At 35.7% G+C, this 24089-nt stretch overlaps 1 protein-coding gene across 1 annotated transcript; it reads right to left on the bottom strand.

The window, feature by feature from the left end:
* Positions 1-567: 567 nt before the first annotated feature.
* Positions 568-22990, bottom strand: LOC138328409 (TBC1 domain family member 1-like). Its single transcript, XM_069275210.1, has 14 exons — positions 22836-22990; positions 20277-20402; positions 19079-19183; positions 18634-18717; positions 17929-18212; positions 17070-17242; positions 15874-16014; positions 12398-12556; positions 10241-10396; positions 9497-9648; positions 8686-8778; positions 8246-8405; positions 7693-7862; positions 568-7360 (listed from the first exon to the last, which is right to left on the bottom strand). The coding sequence occupies exons 2-14, from the start codon at positions 20400-20402 to the stop codon at positions 6893-6895; spliced, it is 2271 nt and encodes a 756-aa protein (XP_069131311.1). The 5' UTR covers positions 22836-22990; the 3' UTR covers positions 568-6892.
* Between the last annotated feature and the right edge of the window lie 1099 nt (positions 22991-24089).

Genomic DNA, 24089 nt, shown 5'->3' with positions numbered 1-24089 from the left:
TTAGACCCAGTATGCGATTTCCTTTATTAACTGCTTGACTAACATGCTGACTAAATTTAAGTTTGTTGTCGAAAAGTACACCTAAATCTTTCTCACACTGTACCTTCTCTATTTGTTCACTTTGTGGGAAGGAATAATGCGTGTCTTGTTCTAGATTGCCTATATTGAGGTGTTTGCATTTTTTAGTGTTCAAGGCCATTTTCCAGTCTCTAGTCCAAGTGACTACACTGTCTATGTCTGCTTGAAGTTCTTGAGACTCGGTGGGGTTGTTATTGTTTCTAAAAATTTTAGAGTCGTCAGCAAATAATTTTATGGTGCTATGTTGGACTACTTCGGGCAGGTCATTGATATATATCAGAAATAGAACAGGACCTAAGACACTACCTTGTGGTACACCACTAGTCACATTTACTAGTCCAGAAGTTTCACCATGAATAACAACTCGTTGCTGTAGATTGGATAAGAAGTCTTCTATCCACTTCTGATTGTCACTCAAACCTTGCGTACCTATTCAGTCAAGTAAACATTTCCTTGAACTTGTGATGTATCACAACACAAAAGCAAGTCTTTGATTATAATAATATGTTTATTCTTTAGTTTCTACTGGCTATAAGTAGTCACATAAAACTTTTCTCCTACTGAGTCTCTCTCACAAGACAATAGCCTTCTCTTACACCAGCATTCGTCATCAAATCAATTATATTGTACTTTCATTTTAGCACTAATTAACATTATCCATGCAAATAAACAAGTAAAAAGACCCTACTTATTGACTAATTTGGTACCTTTGTACTAACATTTGGAGTAATTACATCATTACAATATTAACACAATTTTGTAATTAAAAAGATTTACACTGACATAAATTTAGCAGATGATAGCGATGCAAATCAAAAAATGATGGTAAATTCTTTAACTTAAGATTTCTGCACATTTTTTCATTTAGAAAGTAAAAATATGAATGACTGGGATATTTTGCCCGTCAAATGGCAGAAACTGTTGATAAAAATGAGTAACAGTGTTAGGTATATCTTTATCTACCTGGTCCTGACCCCAAAACTGGAGCTATGCGCTTAAATCGGAATCAATTGTTGTTTGACATTCATAGTCATTTAACTTGACGTAAGGATGTGGCAGGTTTAGGAGGCAGAAGAAAGCCAAAGTACCATGAAACACTAGGGATTACCCGGTATATGTCACCTAATCATCGTAGCCAAAGTACCATGAAGCACTAGTGATTACCCGGTATATGTCACCTAACCATCGTAGCCAAAGTACAATGAAACACTAGTGATTACCTGGTATATGTCACCTAATTCCATCATAGCCAAAGTACCATGAAACACTAGTACCCGGTAAATGTTGAAACACTTTCACCACTTTACCACCATGTTCAAAAATTTTGTTTGGTTTTATTTGTTTTTTTTGTTGTTAAAACTAACAATACTGACAGTAATAAGAAATGGCTGATGGTAAGTTTTATTTCTTCCTCGTCCCAAAATACTAAAGGAGCATGAAAATATTACAATGGTTGCCAGGAATGTTGACAGTATATAAAGAATATACTACAAGGCGTTAACATCATGTATTTATATGAAGATCGCCAAATGGGATGAAATGAAAATTTACAATTTCAAATCAATTTTGAGTATTAAGTTGAACACAATCTTAAAAGGTTTTTCAACAAATAAACAATAACAAATAATTGCATTGTAGTTTAGGGTTGACAAGTTGTAATGATTTGTTATTATGAAGAATCTCAGAAATCAACAATGCTATCAATATTTGAGTATATGTTTGTATGATATCTGTGTTATAGGAGCTCTAGTATTAGGTTTAAGTGAGCATGGAGTGAAATAAACAAAATAATATACAAAAAATTGTGGTAAATCAGAAAAAAACGCAGCAATCACAGACATTATTTTTTAAAATTATGATGTATGCAGCAAATGAGAAATTGAAATCGAGATATTATACATTTATGGCCCAGTCACACCTGATGGTGTTATATTTTCCAGAGGGCTCGCAGAAGGGAGATGTTACATTGGAAACCTCCATATCACACTGCAACCGGGGACTTTAATTCTTTATTATACCGAAAATAACGGGTGATTCACAATATGTTTTTGTAAATATTACTTTTAATCTGTGAAAAGTAAAATTGCTGTGTCAAGCTTCATTCATTATTGCTGTACAAGGGGAGACGACTGTGTGTATATGACGGACACGCTCCAAGTAAATATTTGGTACCACGTTTTATTTCCTGGCCATGTGATACTGTAAGCCAACTTTTATTCGCTTGCGATTCACTTTTGCGATTTTCGCGATCGACTAAAAATAGCGAAAGGTAATCTCCGCGAGTATTGTCGACACATTGTTATGGCTGTATAGTTCAAAAATGCTCTGTTAGCATTAAGATGATTATATTTGTTCAGAAGTAAAATATCTATTCAACCTAAATAAACAATTCAAAGTTCAGTAAAACTGAACTTGATTATCTCAGAACGCTACCGTCCGCATGAGACGGTGTTTGTGTTGGCCGCCATGATACGTCAGGCGGAAATCATTATCGGTGCATATCTGTCTCAGAATTTTGAGTTATGGTATCCTTTTAAGCTACATGTAGTAAATGTTGTTTTGTTTTGTTTTAACTGCACTTATACCGTCATGTTTACCCGAAGACAACTCAAGGCAGTGATTGTCCCAATACTGGCAGATTCCATTGTTTATTTGTGTGTGATCGTGAGATCAATTCTATCGTACTGTACGTGTTTGTATAGTGATGAGATACCTTCTAATTACAAACGCAGGTAAACAGCTATAGTCTGTTTCACAAAAACAGATTTGTAATACTTTATAAATACTTTATGTCAGGAAAAGTAATGAAAGTGAAACGATTGTCTGATCCGCGAAAGTAAATCTTCGCCAACTTGTTTTGAAACGGAATTCTTGAAATTAAGTAGCCGTGAATTAAAGTTGGTTTACAGTACACTGTTATAGGTAAATGTAAAGTATACTTACACATACACAGCATGCAAAAATCATTTACATAGAAAAAACCAAGTTAAAAATAGAAAATGATGTGATAAAAATATCTCTAACACCTGAATTTAAATATATCTTCAAAAATGTAAAAAAAAAAACCAACAAAAAATCATTTCCTGTATTTATGATATGATTATGTTTGATGAGAATTTCTAAGTCTTTTCTATGACTAGCTATAGAGTTAAATTCTGTGTTTGCATATTACAGAGTTGTCTGCCCTTGTGGGTAGGTCAGGGGTTTTATTATCTCTCAGGAGAGGCGGTACAATTGCAATTTCAGGGGGTACTTTTCTGTACCATCTGTATGCTATTCAATGTAATTTAGCCCAAATTAGGCGGTACCACAGCCAGGTTCAACCGGAAAAAAGTACCGGTTACCGCCTGATAATGAAACCCCTGGTAGGTATTGTTTGTGACAAAATGTTTTTGCAAGCATAACATCATACTTTTTGTAGAAAACAATGCGAATTACTCTCACAAAATAATACCTATACGCAAGGGAGCTAACTCTGTAATATGCAAATATTGATGGACATGTCTAAATATTCCAGTATCATATAATGATGCATGTTAATCTCATCAGTATACACCCTTGTATATAAAACCGAGATCACATCTAGTAAAGGTGCCAATATCATTATCAAAATACCATATTGAGATCTTTTGCTTTTTGTTGAAAAAACATCAAGCACTGAAAAAATCATTAAAAATTGAAGCATTATTGTTAAAGTGAATAGTCGGGCAAAGAAAACCAGTCTAAATGCGTTCATTGGCCTTCAAAAAGTTCTCACATATTAATACGACGGTCAAGTTCTGCTTAGTTTCCCAGTTCTGACCATTAAAGTAAAGAAAAGTTGAAAGCATTGAAAGCGAGGCTGTGTGGAAATGTAACCACATAGTGAGGCGGGAGGACGTTTTAGAATTCCCTTACTTTAAATTAATTTCTTCGTACGCAGACAGATTTTGACGAGAGATTTTTATTTTTCCATTTCATAAGAAATTATACTGGATACATTCACACCATTTTTACCGACTTTAGCCATCCTTGCCCGACTATTCACTTTAAGCTAAAAACACAATTAAATCCTTATTGCAATTTGAAAATTCATAGAATGTATGAGTAAACATAAATGTGTTTCGGAGATGAACAAGTACTATAAATATGAATTGTAGATAAAGCAAATAACCTAATATGTTCTGTCTTTGGATTAAGTTATTTACTGAGGTGAGAACTAATGGATTCAATGTTACAGAATGTAATTTGTAACTGAAACTCCACTATATGTGATAAAACAGCAGTAATTTTCTCTTAACCTTCACAGAGATATCCACACAGTTATGTTGAAATAGTGTTGTTGCACATCATGCATTGGTTGAGAATATGTACCGATAAAGATCTAGTAATACCATGAGGTCATGTCAATAATATTGTAATACATCACATTGTTGTGCTTTTGTGAAATGTCAACAGCTTATACAACAGAAGGCAAACAGAGAAAAATAATTATTCACCCAATGAGTGAGAAAAAGGTCACCTCAAAGTGGGAGATTCTTCAGCCGTTAAACATGAGAAATGTCCATATCTATTTAAAACACTGCAATACTGTATATATATATATATGAGTGAAGCTGAATCAGATCGAACATATAGGGACCACTTCTCGAAAGCAATACAAAGATATGCAACCAAATCTCAAGTTTACTATAACACGAATTAACTCTTAATACACATAACAGTCAGAAAAGTGGACAAAAAGAAATGAGCTACTTTAAAAAGATACTACAGTCCTGGTACTAAGGTAGTTCAGTAAGCAGAAATCTCATGATTGACATAAAAAATTTCTTAAATTCATTCACCAATCCATTATTGCAATAAAACAATCATTTTTCCTTACAATATGTAGTGCAAACTATGTATACGAAGAAAGTGAACGCATAATTATGAATTTTTGGGAAGTATCTAAAACAAATACAAATTGAAATTTAGTGAAAATTACTGTGACATTACTGCCCAACTCTTATTTAAAAAACTTTCTAAAAAAATACTTGTATATAAATCTAGATTGACAGCTGTAAGACTAGGCAATCAACACTAAAGATCATCAATATAATATCAATAGCACTATTTGTTCTAGGTTGTACAGTTATATAAAAGAACGACATACAATTATCAAAGAAAAAATCATTTAGTGTTCAAAGAGCAGTTTCATGTAAATAAACATCTGTAATTGTATTTTGTAATTACAAATGATATAAATGTATGCTAGTAGGTTAAAACAGAAAGTCAAGCACAAAATCATACAGTTCTAATCATTGTTATACAATGCAGCAGAATTTTCAAATAGATGTAAAATAAAATTTATTTGGAAGAAAATAGGATTTATAATATAAAAGGAAGCAGCACAACACAAAATCAGGCCAACGTAATTTTTTATGAGCACTGTAATCAATATAATGAATCTGTAAGCACAACCAAGAGTAATCTGCTTTAATGGAGAATTCTGTCTTTGTGGTTATAAAAATACATCTGCTTTGCCCGCAGATTCAAATTGAATCATTTTTTTGTCATTATGTTTTTAACAGAATTTTCGCAACATGAAAATTAACCATCTATATTAATTGTACATTTAAATGAAATTGACAAAAAAACCTTTGCACATCTATAAACACATTGACAAATATGGTCCATTCTTACAATTAAATCATGGTACAAAATCTCATACATCTGAGTTCATCATATGATTTCAAACTTTCAATTGCACTGTAATTTAGAAAGAAACTAAAACAAAATATCAGTTAACTACATACAAAGGAATTGCACTGGATATGAGAAAGAAAAAGAAACAAAACAAAAAATACTCGGTAATTGCTATGAGGCAAACATGAGTTCATTCTTCGTGTTTTGTTTCAATGCCTAAAAAAACCCTATATCATGAAAATTATTATGACAATAAAACATTATAGAACCATAAATGAACTGATTGAATATCTTTGTCTATCCACCACCTAGCTTGGTGTATAAGCAATTAATATCTTCATTCAGTAAATTACTATTCAAAACATCATCATACAGTTGCTATGGTTACATAAATATAGAAAGTTAACAAGACTGTCACATGGTAAATAAAAGCCGACAAGACAATCACACCGTTGCTATGGAAAGGCTAAAGGGACAATTTTACAGACTGTTGCTATGGTTACATTAATAAGGGAAGTACATGGTTAGTGTATATGGTCAGGAGAGATCATGGGGGAGGCAATCATATGGTTACCATATTGATCCATGAGAGAGTACATGGTTATCATATAACATGAGGACATTACCTGCCTGCCAGGATTACTTAAAGTTATATAATTGTGTCATAACTTGGCAAACATTTTGACATGCTGATACTTTTCCTTATTGTATTGAAATCCATCAGGTTTTATTTGATGATTTAAGCAGTGAAAATCATTTGAAGACAGACAAACATGTGAAAACTGTTAAAATTCTTTTTGGTGTTTATATGAAAACATATTTCAGAAGTCATTCAACAGCTTGTAATAACATAGCAAAGTTGTGAGATTGTAGCTTCTTGGTGTTTTCATTTTACTGCTCAGCAGATTTAAAAAATTATGATTTTTGAGTTCTTATGTAAAATTGAAACCTATATAAAGAATACAGTTACCATGGTTACATCAGAAGACAGACAGACAGACACAATAGAACAGTTGTTATGGTTACACTAGCAAATACACAGGAGAGATTCTCTAACTAATTACATTTAACATGTCATCACATCAACACAATCATCACCCGCTCCCCATTCACCATCACAACACACTACATCATTACACAAAGGTCAAGGTTAGTGAGTATCACGCTTCACTGCCAATTTGTTATTTATAGTCCTCATGGCTGCACTAGCGCCCCCTATAGGCTGATGACACGGTGACGATGGCAGACTAGGTGCCATTGGAGGTAAACAAATGTCGAGTTTTTGAAACTCTTCCTCGGACACATGTTGTTTGAGTTTAGTAACAGCGTTCAGTAGTGCTTTGCGCTCTATTTCCAGCGTTTTAATGTGTGACTTGAGTTTGGCCTCCTTCGTCTGTAGACTATGTATAGTACTATCTAAGCTACGCTGGTGACTATTACAATACTGTAGTTTCTCTAGTAGTTCCACATTCTGCTGTTTCAGTTTCTGATTTGTATCCTCCAGTTTGTGGATGATGTCAGCCTCGCCTTTGGTTGGAGAGTATAACATTTCCTCCCTCAGAACGTGGTATTCCACCTCGTACGCGTGTAACTGTTTAGTGATGTCCATTTCAAACACCTGTCAAAAATAGGAGATCTTATTAAAGTATGATATAACGCACTTGGCTCTGATTTCTCATATCAAAAGTGCCAATTATAAAAGTCATCCGATATGTGTTGCGTTGATTCTTGACAACCATTTGATTTGAGAAATTGTCTAATAGTCTGTGATGTCATAAATAATGAAAGATACACAGAAGACTGTATTTGTAATTTTCTGTGACATTACAAGGAAACTTATGTTAACCAGTATGTCAGAATTCCAATCTTGACACAATCCTTGTCAGATCAACATCTCTGTATCAGAACAGACAACACATTATACACAATATAAATACAAAATGCCTCTACCTGATTGATGACCCTTTCCATCTGTATGATGCCCATTTCTGGAAGTGTTGTCTTGATAAACTCTACTATTCCCTCAAATGAATCACACTGCAAGATGAGCTCTTTATGGTTGCCTAGCAACACCAGGGCAACTTTAAGCAGGACCTCGACCCCCTGCATCAGGAATAAATCTACAAACAAAATCAAAGTATTGAAGTGATCACAGAATCAAAGTACTGAAAGTACTGAGGTAAAAATTATGTAATGATCAAATCAACATTCGTATAATAACAGGTAATTTAAAATCTTTCAGCATTCACTGGTACATTTTGTATACTAGTATTCACAAATTCAATTGTACATGATTTACAGTCAAAGGTATTGTATTGCCACATCATCTAAACCCCTATCATGTACAGGTTTAAATCTTAATGTAAGAAATTTTAGGAGAGATAAAAGCCGATAAATAAAATAGAATAATGTTGAAATAATAAAAATGAGTTTTTATCACACCAATCTACCCTCCTAATAAAGGGGAAAGATGAGTATTAATTCTTTAACACAGATTGATTACCAAACATCCTTGCGACAAATCCAAGAGGAAACTGGGAGGCAAATAAAGTGAGGAACCAGGGTGTGGCATAGAGGTTTGGGGCGATCTCGTAGTCCTCAAAGTGGTCATGGAGGTCCTTATAGTTATCATGGATCAGCCTCGTCAACTGGTACAGCTGTATCTGTAAATAGAATTGTGTATCTGATAAAGCCCTAATTAAGGAATATTGTAATTTTTTGTATTTTTGCAGACACATTGAAGCATTAAACATTTTCCTAAATTAAGTTTAGATTGCATTTTAATATTTTTGAAAATATATACATTTATGTAAATAGTACATAAATATTCTAAAATAAAACAATATTAACACAGAGATCATTTTAGTACTTTGTGAGAAAAAAGCAAACATCAATTGTCAAAATCCATGAATGAATGAACAATTTGATCACGTAACAATTTACCTGTAGGGGCATCATGTTGGGCTGAAACTGTCGTCGGAGTCCGAGATTAAACATCATGTGACGTAACGTCTCCCAAGCAAGGTTTTCATCCATCTGTATTATAGAGAGAAACAGGTAACCACATAAACGTATAGAGAAACAGGTAACTACATTAATGAATAGAGAAACAGATAACCACATTAATGTATAGAGATACAGGTAACTACATTAATGTTTAGTCATAGAGAAACAGATAACCACATTCATGTATAGAGAAACAGGTAACTACATTAATGTATAGTCATAGAGAAACAGGTAACTACATAAATGTACAGTCATAGAGATACAGGTAACTACATTAATGTATAGTCATAGAGATACAGGTAACCACATTAATGTATAGAGAAACAGGTAACTACATTAATGTTTAGTCATAGAGAAACAGGTAACCACATTAATGTATAGAGATACAGGTAACTATATTAGTGTATAGTCATAGAGAAACAGGTAACTACATAAATGTACAGTCATAGAGATACAGGTAACCATATTAATGAATAGAGATAGAGATACAGGTAACCACATTAATGTAGAGTCATAGATAAACAGGTAACCACATTAATGTATAGAGAAACAGGTAACTACATTAATGTATAGAGAAACAGGTAAATACATTAATGTATAGTCATAGAGATACAGGTAACCACATTAATGTATAGTCATAGAGATACAGGTAACTACATTATTGTATAGAGAAACAGGTAACCACATTATTGTACAGAGAATCAGGTAACCAGGTTAATGTATAGCTATAGAGAAACAGTATACGTACATGCATGAGGAGAATTCCAGCAATAAAGCTGAGGCCCTGACAATAGCCCACTTCCTTGTCAAGTAGACTGTAGGCTTTGAGGAGGTTGTAGAGCGCGAGTTGTCCTGGTCCGAGCTGAGTAGAGAAGTAGGGGTGACCGGGGAAAGTACGCCCTGTAAAATACAGTAAAATACATACCATAATACTGGTTTAGTTCAACGTCCTATTAACAGCCATGGTCAGTAAAGGATGTGCCAGGTTTGTTGGTGAAGGAAAGCCGGAGTATCCGGAAAAAAACCCACCAACCAACAGTCAGTACCTGGCAACTGCCCCACATGGGATTCAAATTTGCAACCCAGAGATGGAAGGCTTGTGGTAATATTTTGGGTCATTTTAACCACGCAGTCACCATGGCCCTGCACCTTTATATTGACATATAATCAATACCAATAACAAGAAAGAATAGGACACCATTATTAGGATTCCAAAGTAGATAATTTAAAAAAAAAATTAAATAATAATACCCAGGTAATAAAAGAAAACAATACAGGGGTTCCCAGATCCCAAAATGTTGCCGGTAAAGTATGATTGATCAGGGATTAGTCCCACCTTCCGGTAATATTGACATCATATTTTGACCTGAATTTTGTGACGTGACAATCACAGGAAGGTTGGACTAATTGATGGTAAATGGTTTACCCAAGTTGTTATTGGATCTCAAAAATGATGTTTTCCAGCAGTAGGATGTCTCATGATGATACTCACCCAGATCGATGAGGATGTTGTGTTGGTATTCTGTGAGTTCACGGAGAAGTTCATTGTAGTCTCTGGACGGCATGTTGGCCTGAGTGGCTGGATAGTGTAACTGGTGCTGCTCCACCAACAACCACCAAATATCACCGCGGTGGTTCTTAGGGACACCTTAGGGACAAAAACAACATTTTATATATACACACTAAATATCACCACAGTGGTTCTTAGGGACACCTTAGGGTCAAAAGCAACATTATATATATACACCAAATATCACCGCGGTGGTTCTTAGGGACACCTTAGGGTCAAAAGCAACATTATATATACACACCAAATATCACCACAGTGGTTCTTAGGGACACCTTAGGGACAAAAACAACATTATATATACACACCAAATATCACCACGGTGGTTCTTAGGGACACCTTAGGGACAAAAACAACATTATATATACACACCAAATATCACCGCGGTGGTTCTTAGGGACACCTTAGGGACAAAAACAACATTATATATACACACCAAATATCACCACAGTGGTTCTTAGGGACACCTTAGGGACAAAAGCAACATTATATATATACACCAAATATCACCACGGTGGTTCTTAGGGACATCTTAGGGACAAAAACAACATTTTATATATACACACCAAATATCACCGCGGTGGTTCTTAGGGACACCTTAGGGTCAAAAGCAACATTATATATACACACCAAATATCACCGCGGTGGTTCTTAGGGACACCTTAGGGTCAAAAGCAACATTATATATACACACCAAATATCACCACGGTGGTTCTTAGGGACACCTTAGGGTCAAAAACAACATTTTATATACACACCAAATATCACCGCGGTGGTTCTTAGGGACATCTTAGGGACAAAAACAACATTTTATATATACACACCAAATATCACCGCGGTGGTTCTTAGGGACACCTTAGAGACAAAAACATTATATATACACACCAAATATCACCGCGGTGGTTCTTAGGGACACCTTAGGGTCAAAAGCAACATTATATATATACACCAAATATCACCGCGGTGGTTCTTAGGGACACCTTAGAGACAAAAACAACATTATATATACACACCAAATATCACCGCGGTGGTTCAAAGGGACACCTTAGGGACAAAAACAACATTATATATTAAAACACACCAAATATCACCGCAGTGGTTCTTAGGGACACCTTAGGGACAAAAACAACATTTTATATATACACAAAATATCACTGGGGTGGTTCTCAGGGACACCTTAGGGATAAAAATAACATTCTATAAACAGCTTCACCAACAACCACCAAACATGCAAATAGATTTATGTATGTCACAATAATTCAAACAATTATGAGATCTATCCCATGCTTAGTTTCAGAGAAGAAGTCATTTACATGGAAATAGCCATATTGACCCCTTTTGACCCCGCCCCTCAGGCCCTGGGGGTCAGCACCATCATTTGTACAATTTTGAATACCCACCCTATAAGGATGCTACCATTGCATTATGATTGTTATCTCATGCGTAGTTGCAGAGAAGAAGTTGTTGATATGGAAATAGCCAAACTGACCCCTTTTGACCCTGCCCCTCAGGCCCAAGGGGGTCAGCCACATCATTTGTACAATTTTGAATCACCGCCCTATCAGGATGCTACCATTGCATTATGAGTGCTATCCCATGCTTAGTTTCTGAGAAGAAGTCATTTATATGGAAATAGCCAAATTGACCCCTTTTGATCCCGCCCTTCAGGTCCCCTGGGGTGTCAGCCCCACCATTTGTACAAACTTGAATTCCCAACCTATAAGAATGCTACCATTGCATTATGAGTGATATCCCATGCTTAGTTTCAGAGAAGTCTTTTATATGAAAATAGCCAAACTGACCATTTTTTATCCCGCCCCTCAGGCCCCCAGGGGGTCAGCCCGACCATTTGTACAATTTTCAGTCAGTACCCCATAAGGATGCTACCAGTCAAATTTTGTAAAATTCCGACCAGTGGTTATGGGGAAGAAGTTGATTGTTGACAAACGGACACCATAATCTCAGAACATTTTTAACATTATGAACTATTCTGTATATTTATAGTTAGTAACATTTAGTAGTAAACATTCACTGATTTAACCTTGTCTGGCTGACTAGATAAATAATGTAGTAAACAATCACCTTGTTTAACACAGTTGAGTAGTTTCCGCGGCTCAACTGTACTTGTGTGCCGATCATTAGACTTGAGCATTTCCTCCCAGTCCCTCGTTATGTCCTTCAAACACGGAGTTATCTCCTCATAGTCTAGACTCGGCTTCTCCAGTGCTTTGCTCTGGCGTGCTGAAACAGACAAACAGTATATAAATGTGCAATGAAATATTTTTGCACTTTTTAAAATTTATAAAATCATCAATGAATAAATCAGTGTATACAATTTGAAGATTGGGTTACATATGAATTACTTATTACTCTGGGAAAGTTGAATCATTTCACACCTGCAGACAAATTCCAATATCAATTTTTTTTATGTAGTTTTATCATTCATTGGAATTTAGAGAAAATATCTTGCTAGTTAAAACCTGCAATTTTAAGCATTATAAATTGGAAGTGAAACTAAAGTGTAATATTATATGCTAGAATGAAAAGCTAACAAGTTTGTTAAAATACATTTTTTTGACACTCATCCAAGGTCACAGAGATCAAATAGCTTTAAAGCTCTTCTCAACTTCATGTCAATACCTATAAGAGGCCTAGAGACCTGATATTAAACCTGTAGCATGATGGGATGGGCTACCAAATTTGTTCAAACAAATGACATTGACCTTCATTCAAGGTAACAGTAGTCAAATAGGCTTAAATCTTCAAACGACTTCTTGTCAATAACTATAAGATGTCTAGAGACCTGATATTGAACATCTAGCATGATAGGACGAAGGGCTACCATAGCCCTATTTTCAAGATCTCAAGAGGTCAAATGCATGTAGATGAAAATAACTCTGTAAGTTAAAATCCTAAATTTTTCAGAAATTGAACCTGTAGCATGCTGGAAGAAGCACAATAAATTTGTTCACTAGAATGATTACTTTTTGCTGAAATATGTCCAAACATTGTTCTTTCAAACCATTTCTTTGTATTTATTGCTTATTACAGAACTAGAATCCTCCAATTATTTTTTCACATTTCATTTACTCTGGCCATGAAATCAAACTTGATATGGACCATTTTGACAACAGATTCCTGGTCATATTCTAAAAAAATGTCTAAGTTTGGAAGTGTACATTTAAAAATCAGTTAAAATTAAATTACTATGCAAACCATAAAGCCAGCAACGGGATCTATTTAGGGTGATTAAGTCAATAAATAATTCAAAAATACTAAAATAGCTAGGGCAAAGAAACTAAACGCTAACAACCTCATGCATGAATCGCCACGGAAATAAATCAAAATATCAGGCATATTGTCAAAACCGTGGCCAACTGATATCCATATAGAAAAGGAAACAAATCAATGCTTGTTAAAAACATACAATAGCAATAGATAATTACATACAATGTTCCAGAGCTGTCAACGATGATGGGAGATTTCTCAGCTTTCTATTAGTAACTACCGTAAATAACTTTCTTTCACAGCTACTTAATTTCGCGATTTCCGTTTAAAAACAAAAGTTTTAAAACATGACTGGAAATTCCTATCAGTATCAATGGTGTAGATGTTAGTCATGAAGATAAAATTTCGCGAATTTATTTGGATCATGCAATTCGCGAATGTATATCGCACACAAAAGGGTGATGGTTTACAGTGGTATACCATGCATCCCTATTGTACACGATCTTGTTTTCAAACTTGTACCATCGTTAAATTTATGATCATATGTTTAACTTTTTTTATCAACGAGTCTTTCACGTTGATATTTTTCATTGTGATCTAACTTTAAAATCAGCTGCAATCTAATTTCATGAACTTCGTGACTTATTTTCCTATTCTTACCACCTATATACACAAAACTTCATCACATCCAACATCAGTAGGTTTATACATAACTACCCAGCTGGTTTTGTCATCGTTATATTTTCTGAATATTCTAATATAGAGGAATGGGAAAACATTTCATTTAATATGTTCTGTTTGGTATTTGGGGGAAGTAGCTAAGGTATCTTGTACAAATAACAAGAATAACGAGCGACCCGACTAGTTAGGTGTACCAGGCGTAACAGGCGTCCAAACAAAAAAGGATGAAAAGTCTACATCTACTTACAATGCTTACCTTCGATGACAACCAATGAGCGTGGTCCATAAAGGACAAAATGTCCTTGGATTGATGGAGAGAAAGATAGACACAGCGGTAAATATAAGGAAATGTCATAGGTTGGGTGGGGATGGGGGGTCTGTGTGTGGGAAGGGTTGGGGCAGGGGGCATTGATGGAGAGAAAGACACAGCAGTATATATAAGGAAATGTCATGATGGAGGGTATGTGTGTGTGTGAGGGGTGGGGGTAGGGGTAGGGGGGATCAATGTAGAGAAAGATAGACACAGCAGTAAATATAAGGAAATGTCATGGTGGAGAGGGTGTGTGTGTGTGTGTGGGAGGGGTGGGGGTAGAGGGGATCGATGGAGACAGGAGGAGTGGACAGACGATATGATAAACCTGATAAGGAGGGGCCGGGATATGCAGTGTACAGTCCAACCTGTTCATACAGACCATCCCATGACAAACAACAAAAGGCGCAGAGAGCCTGCATCCTTGGGACAAGCAACAATGGACTTAATGGCAAAGTGGTCTTTTAAAACAGGTCACCATATGTTGAGAATGGCCATTAGTGACCAGGAGAAAGTGGTCTCACCAAGAAGGTGGCCTATATACCCAGGTGGCTGCTAAGGTAATCTTCACTGTAAAGGAGTTTTAAACAATTGTTACCAATAAAATTTGGGGGAGGGACGGTTAGGGCACGGCACGGCACTGCAGAGGAAGAGAGGAATGGGTAAGGTAGGGCAGGGCAGGAAATAGAATTGATGTTTCAGCAATGTGAGACTAGGAAAACAGATACCATAGCAGCATTTGTTTAACAATTTCACACCTGAAATTCCAACATGGGCTATTCCAATCTTTGAACTAGAAGTGTCTAATATGTGTATTGTGGTATGATATTTTAAGGAGCTTTCATCCAGAAGTTGAAGACACATTTAATTGATTTACACACACGATTATATAGTTTGGACATGAGAGTGGACATGGATATCATACTGGATAAGGACAGAAGAAAGATGAGGGCTGTATATGTCAGGACCAATGAGATCAGAGCAAACATACAACTGTACAATGTACATACGTCATGCACACCATACATGCATGTAGACGGAACAAATACTGCATGTTAAGTCATACATGGTGCTTTTATAGATTACATAATGATAGGACACACATAACTCATATCTTTGTTAATAGAAATAGGGTAAATTCTAAACCAGCCTCCCGTGTGTATAAGCATCATGCATGTGATAGATGTGGCGAGTTTTGGAGGCTGCAATTATTAGTTTTCTTTTCTTCCTCATGATTGCAGAATTTTCAATACCACTTAAATATGAAGTGATGTATATATTGATAATTGTAACAGTAGAACAAACATGACCCCAAAATTCCTTTTTACTTCCATCTCACCTTTGATGTCCTGCTTTTCCTTCTCCATGCGAATCAGCAACAACGTCTGTAATATAGCCTTTTTCCACAACGATCGAATCTCCTGTTGACTCAAACGTGGTTTTTCCTTTTCTTTCTCAACTTCAACTTCCTCCTGTTTCTCTGAAATGAGCCGTGTCATAAATGTATGTCCATGTATTTCCAGAGAGAAATAATAGATAGATTAAGTTTCACAATCCGTGGATACATCAAAGTTTCATTCAAACAAGTATTCTATGACAGTATGTAGATTCCAAGAGTAAATATTACATCTTCAGAGACTTAAGTTCAGTGATAATTAATCACAAATGCGTACAGTCATAACTATCTTACAAAATATAGGTTATACCATATTAAGTAAAAAAAAATCCAAGACCATGTCTGTCTTTAGAGATGGACACATAGACAGAAAATTTACATGCCTTTCAGAATTGTTCAAGAGCTTATACACAAGTAACAGTACACTGTAAGGTGACTCGATAATCCTCAAGTGAAAGTTGATAGCATAAACAACACAATATAGGACGCTCTATAATCAATTTCTTATATAAATAAAGAAATCAATTACAGCTATAAAAGTAAGTATATTTTTTTTGAGAACATCTTTCCTTTAAAATTATCTTGGACTTTATTAGTCGCAAAAATTGACATAAAAAAATGACTTAATATTTGTAGGAGCGCTTTTAAACTTTCACATTTTGAGAACATTTACTCCTTACAATCAATGATAATATGGTGCCATATGGCACTGAACAGTAGATATATAAACATGGGGACCTGCAGCTGTGCATATCTTAATAATCAATCATTCTATAACCCATCATCATCTGTAAAATACGGTCGACAATCCATAACTAACATTACATGACTGAATTGATTTACATATTAACATCTGTGTTCCTAATTATTTCACTTTATGTGTGAATAAGCAATATATGGTCAATATTCGTGTCTTTCCTGTGAATGTAAAATTCCTCATGAATATGTCAATATGACATTATAGTGTGGTCTCACGGAAGCATACTGTACTATTGAGCACAATACCACTTATTAATTGTACTTAACATTAATCTTGACACCATTACTGTATACAGTTCATAAAGAACTTTTACAAGTGTATAATCAACATTTATTTAGGAACCAGCTAAGGTGCCCATGGCATGTTAAGTAGAACTTACCAGGCAGAGCCGGACTGACTGGTGCTCGAGCAGGGGTGACAACTCTGTTAAAGATGGCCTGCCTCCAGGAGCCGCGACGCTTCGGGGTGTAGTTATTAGGCGTTCCATTAGTATTGTTATCTGTGGAAGGTTCAGGGGTAGTGCGTCTCGAACCACTCCCAACAAACAGGAACCTGGCAATTTACATCTCATTTATATCTCAGTGTTAAAACATATTATATTTCACTTTGTTTTTTATTTGACATATACTTGTCCAGAGGTCTATTTATATACTTATTGGAGTGCCTTCCCATGTGAATACGACTAATTCATAGTCTGACACCAGCTACATCTCCAAAATTGGTTAAATCAATAGATCTTCATGACATTCATTCATTAAACCCCTGTTGAGCCTGAGACTTACATTTGTTTCATTGGGCTATTGGTACTCGCCCGGCGAGATGCATGCTGTTTGAACCCCTGTTGGGCCTGAGACTTACATTTGTTTCATTGGGCTATTGGTACTCGCCCGGCGAGACGCATGCTGTTTGAACCCCTGTTGGGCCTGAGACTAACGTTTGTTTCATTTGGCTATTGGTACTCGCCCGGCGAGACGCATGCTGTTTGAACCCCTGTTGGGCCTGAGACTTACATTTGTTTCATTGGGCTATTGGTACTCGCCCGGCGAGACGCATGCTGTTTGAACCCCTGTTGGGCCTGAGACTTACATTTGTTTCATTGGGCTATTGGTACTCGCCCGGCGAGAGGCATGCTGTTTGAACCCCTGTTGAGCCTGTGACTTACATTTGTTTCATTGGGCTATTGGTACTCGCCCAGCGAGACGCATGCAGTTTGAACCCCTGTTGGGCCTGAGACTTACATTTGTTTCATTGGGCTATTGGTACTCGCCCGGCGAGACGCATGCTGTTTGAAGTCCTCCTGAGGGGTCTCTAAATGCTCCTTGTTGTTATAACGGGACTTGAGGGCAGCATCAGGCATGGCACCCACAGTGGAACTGCGCGGGCGTCCTAGTTTAGGAGACGAAGGGGGAGTCGTGGGCTCCTCCGGGACCGGCGGAACTACTGGAAACTGGAAATGGACATCTTTGGTAAATGCTGGTGATGGCATTGGAGAGGCCTCCGGTGTCGATGTGACGGATGAATCCTGAAGTTTTAGAACGAGACATATTATCATTCTCTGTACCTGTATAATGAAGTTGTGTGTAAATAGGATAAAAAAAATTTATACCTTTTATTTCTACACTATTTTACATTTCCTTTTTTAACTCAACTTTGATGTTTTCCTTAATGTTTTTGTTATCATGATAATCTTTTTCTACGTATACAATTGTCTTTTTTAGTAATAAAATAAATTTAGTTCATAATTCTATATCTCATTTTTCTTCCTTGGTCAATAAAGGAAGTTAGAAGTCAAGCTAACAACCCCCTTCCCCCCTAAGCACGTCCCTTCTGAACAAAACATCCACACTAAACAAAAAAATGTATTAATAAATAAAGCTTTGGTAGTTCTGTTATATTAGTGATTTCTGATAGAAAATGTAAATGTGAGCAATCTGTATGGTTACCATGGAGCGAGTCATGCTGTTCTCACTGTCTGCTGTTCCACTCCTCTGTCGGAACGCTTCCCTCGCATCCTCCTTCTTACGACCCTGACAAGGTCAATTAGCATCATACTAATTAACTAACATCATTACCCTGTTTATATACCCATACATCTTTATGTAATTTGACCTAAAAACTCTGACTTTTTCTTGAATTTGCATCAGAATATTTAGGTCCATATCAATAATATTCATGAACAATTATTAAAGCATATTATTACATTTTTGCTTATTTTTAGTTTGTTTTTGTTTGCTGTTTTCTGTGTGTTTACAACTATTATCCTTGTTTATTATGTATATACACAGTAGAATTAGATTGAAAATAGGAAATTATGTATGAAGACAGAAACTATATAATTATACTTTTCAAGCTTAAAGGCTATCCAATTAACTATCCACTAATTAGTACCATTGCCAGCAAATTATCAAAGGAGTGAGCCAGACTCTTCTTGCAGCGATTCTTCAGATTGTCTAGCGCCAGGGCTGCCTTTCCCTTCCCTTCCAGCAGATTGAACTGTAAGAAAAATTGCAATACAGCATTTCTTAGACACTGTATATATATTTACATCACAAAAAGTTAAAGAAGCTCCACCGCCGACAGAGCATAAATAGCATTCATCATTAGAGCAATAATTGGTGTTTAATCGTGTATGTATATGTCTAATTAACACAAAAAATAATGTTAGAGCAATAATTGGAGTTTAATCTTGTATATATATGTCTAATTAACACAAAAAATAATGCAATTTATTTTGCCTTCAGTGCATGCACAATCAGTACTTCATTCCATATAGGATATAGTGCCGCAGATTTTTTTTCGGGATGCAATTAATTATTTTTTATAATTTCAACTTGAAGAAAATTTAGAAGCTCAAACTGTTCAATGGTGGTAATGGTGTAAAGTAAGTAACTTTTGTAACTGAAGAAAATTACTATATTGTCTGCTCCTGTTTTTGATAGTGAAAAAATACCATTTGTCAGCGGTGGAGCATCTTTAAAATTTGAGTTAGCCATAAATTTCCATCTGTTATATGATAGAGTTACCTCCCTTAACCTTTTGTTATGAGCAAAGAGGTATTACAATGTGATGACATCATTAATCAGTATTGTATATGTAGGTCTGATAACTTCTGTTGTTTGATGTTAGATATGGTATTCTGTGATATGAATAATGGATGTGAACTAGCCTTGTACCACTTAGAATGTTTTACTAATTTCTAAGTCATCCATTCATTTTGGATAAAAATCCATCTAATAATAGATTTTTTGAATTCAGATACGCTACTACATACTATACAGCCTTATGATTTTTAAATGTCTCATACATCGCTGATAAACAACCAGAAATGAATCCATACCAGACCTTTTTCTTCTTCATGTAATATTTTTTGTTTGGTGCTTAACAACCATGGAAATCTAACAATCTAAGAGAGCTTGACCTCTATGCACAGTTATCTAAGTTGTTTAATCAGATACTCGAGTATACATGGTTATACCAACATTATGTAATTTGTCTGACATAAAAGGAGATTTATGACACAGTTGTCTCCCCTTACCTCTTAGCTGTTTTGTGGCCCATTTTTAAGGAAACAGTTGTCTGCCCTTACCTCTGTTTTGTGAGCCATCTTGCTGTCAGAAATATGGGAGTGCTCTTTCTGTTTACTTTCACATAATTTCCTTAGACCAATCATCACGATCTCCACCATCTCGTCGTAGCTCTGGGGGTTCTCCATCTAAAACAGTACACCTTTATGAATACAGAAATCATTGACGACATTAACACCACATCCAAATGAAAATGACATTAATGAACAATTCATTGTAGCTAATTTGTGTTGACTATGAGTTAATAGATCCTCATAAAACTTATAGGTAACCATAACTTTAAAACTTTTAAAGTCATCTAGCTTTATTTTCCTCTTGCTTCTATGGTTTGGTTGGCTGACAAAATGATACAATAAATATCAGAGAATGAATGAATGAAGAACTGTCACCAAATTCTAACATATATTGGGTGTGATATCCTAGTTTTATATAATGTCTAACAATATCAGTTTGGGTATTTGAATCTAAATGGGATACAGTTATACTTGGTCAAAGGTGCTTCAAAACTAGTTCTAGCTAGAAATCATTTAAATAAGTTCAATATCGCAAGCTTTAATCTTAAAACTACATTAGTAGTATTCAGAAAATATTTTGCATAAAATGTGCTGCAGTAACTAAAAAAAGAATGCTGTTTTAATTAAAATGGAAATCAGCTGCAGTAAAATCAAGGTGACAAATGATAAGAAGAACGGACATATCCACGATCTGAGCAGAAAATGTGCCATAGCTTCAGGGATCAAACTGCCAATGTTTGTCATGACAATACAGGCCTTAGCATTATACTGGCTATTCTAAACATGTAAAAGCAATTTAATAATGCAAATTTTGAACTGTGAATTTTAAAAATCACGGAAAACAATCCTTGAAAACAATGGGGAAATATGCATTAACACTTTGAATACACATCAGTTGTAAAAATCAATACACCCAGAGAATCCAATCAATTTGAAATGTCATCGAAAAACAAACGCTCTTTATTCAACAAATGTATGGTTATATCACAGGGATCTGAGAATTTGTTACAGATTATGTAAAAATGGACCCACCATGCAGAGTGCCCTAGTTATGACCATCTTTAGACCTTTAATGGCAATTACCGTTCGAAAGAGCGATGATTTTCCTTTCAAAATCATCCTACACATCTATACAAAGTGCCGTCACTAAGACAATTTAAGCCCCATTTGCACAAACATAACCATAGATTTTGGAAAATTGCCTAATTAAAATTCATATTTGATTTTTGTTCACAGTTTCGTTCTCGTAAGGAAATCCAAAATGTCGGATGATCTAAAAGAATCAAGATATGTATCTTATCGCAGGTTAAGTACCATTGGTCAGTGGTTTTTTGCCTACTCCAGGTACTTACTACTCCTGTTTTCCTCCACAAACAAACCTGGCACATCCTTACATGACCCCAGCTGTTAATACGATGTGAAATCAATTAATAAAACCCAAACCAGCCATAATGAAAACAAGACCATCAAACCAAACACAGCTACCCTTACTGACCTCGAGTGTAACCTCATTGACCTTGAGCTACTGTTACCGACCTTGAGTGTGACCTATAGCTAACTGGCCTTGAGTTACCATTACTGACCTTCAGCTGGACTAATTGACATTAAGCATGACCTTATTGACCTTGAGCTACCTTTACCGACCTTAAGCTACCCTTACTGACTCTGAACGTGACCTTACTAACCTTAAGCAATACCTATTATTCTTGAGCTACCCTTATCAACCTTGAGTGTGACCTTACCAACCTTAAGCTACCCTTACCGACCTTGAGTGTGACCTTACTGACCTTGAACTACCCTTACTGACCTTAAGCTACCCTTTCTGACTTTAAGCTACCCTTACTGATCTTAATCTACCCTTACTGACCTAAAGCTACCCTTGCTGACCTTAATCTACCCTTACTGACCTTAAGCTACCCTTGCTGACCTTGAGCTACCCTTACTGACCTTGAGCTACCATTACTGACCTTGAGCTACCATTACTGAACTTAAGCTACCCTTACTGACCTTAAGCTACCCTTACTGACCTTAAGCGACCCTTACTGACCTTAAGCTACCCTTACTGACCTTGAGCTACCATTACTGACCTTAAGCTACCCTTATTGACCTTGAGCTACCATTACTGACCTTGAGCTACCCTTACTGACCTTAAGCTACCCTTACTGACCTTACGCTACCCTTACTGACCTTAAGCAACCCTTACTGACCTTAAGCTACCCTTACTGACCTTGAGCTACTATTACTGACCTTAAGCTACCCTTACTGACCTTGAGCTACCCTAACTGACCTTAAGCTTCCCTAACTGACCTTGAGCTACCCTTACTGACCATAAGCTACCCTTACTGACCCTGAACATGACATTACTGACCTTGACCTGACTGTTATTATATACTGACCTTAAGTGTGACCTTATTGACCTTGAGCTACCTTTACCGACCTTGAACGTGACATTTCTGACCTTGAGCATGATCTTACGGACTTTGAATTGACTGTATTATATACTGACCTTGAGCTGCCCTTATTGGGCTTGATGGTGATTATACTGACCTTGAGTATGTTTTGAACTAAAGCAGTATCTCGCTCAGGAAGGTTCTGTATTCTTCTGACCAGCAGCTCATAAGCATCATGGGGAGATAGGTCTGTGTAAAATACAACAATTTTAGTTACCTACTATGCATGCAACACTAACTGAATATCGACATTATACACATGCACATATGATAAATAATGTATAATATATGAATTATGAACTAATATAACCTGATAATGTCATCGTTCAGCATTTTACCATTGATCAATATTTCTCACATAAACAGCACTAATTGATTATTGATAATGAATTCCATTTCATCATTTTCATCCGTCACATTTTTCGCAAGATTAGTAATGTTGTAATCTATTTCAGCTATCATATACTTGTTCCTTATCAAGTTCCACCATTCTAAATGACGTCAACAACAATCAAAGTTCCTCAAAAAGTCACATTTCAAGCACTTATCTAAAGTTATGCTACAGTAATAAGCATTAATTGATTTTTAAAATATTTTCTGAAGTCACTCATTTAATTCCATTAGACCAGGTATCTGATTTATAATATCCCGTTGGAAGTTTTCTTACACTTAATTCATTATTCTGTGGCTGTAAGATGATGTTATTTATTCAGCCAATCAACTAGTGGGCATTCAAAGCTTTAGTTTTATACAATATTCCAATATTTTCCACAGTCGTATCTGTCAAACTCACAATAATCTATCACCACCTATGTAAAGCCATAAGGCATTTTTAAACAATAATGCTACATCATATTTTGTTCCATGTAAATGTATCCAAATGTCACACTTGTCACTGGTGTTCCCATGTATTGTTGAAGATGCTCCACCGCTGACAAATGGTTTTTTTCACTGTCAAAAACAGGAGCAGACGATTTAGTATTTTTCTTCTGTTACAAAAGTTACTTACTTTACATGTACCATTACCACCATTGACAAGTTTAACCTTCTAATTTTACTTCAAGTTAAAAATATGAAAAATAATTTATTGCATCCCGAAAAAAAATCCGTGGCACTATATCCTATATGGAATGAAGTACTGATTGCCCATGCACCAAATGCGAAATGAATTATTTTATATTATTTTTGTGTTTAATTCATATATATACACAATTAAACACCAATTATTGTTCAAATGATGAATATCATTTATGCTCTGTCGGCGGTGGAGCATCTTTAATTCAACAGTTCATTTTTATCCCATAGTTTCTTATCACAACTAAATTAAGCTTAACATTCCTTTAGCAGAGTT

Source organism: Argopecten irradians, chromosome 7 (assembly GCF_041381155.1).
Source record: "Argopecten irradians isolate NY chromosome 7, Ai_NY, whole genome shotgun sequence".
NCBI lineage: Eukaryota > Metazoa > Mollusca > Bivalvia > Pectinida > Pectinidae > Argopecten > Argopecten irradians.
Note: the sequence above shows the minus strand (reverse complement) of the source record. Positions and strands in the feature narration are given on the sequence as shown.

Excerpts from the sequence above, each read along its gene's own strand:
- LOC138328409 (XM_069275210.1), bottom strand. The coding sequence starts at position 20,402 with ATGGAGAACCCCCAGAGCTACGACGAGATGGTGGAGATCGTGATGATT. Across the intron at positions 19,184-20,276 it reads AGATGGCTCACAAAACAGAG|TTCAATCTGCTGGAAGGGAA; the intron begins GTAAGGGCAGAC and ends TTTTTCTTACAG. Across the intron at positions 18,213-18,633 it reads ACAGCATGACTCGCTCCATG|GATTCATCCGTCACATCGAC; the intron begins GTAACCATACAG and ends CTAAAACTTCAG.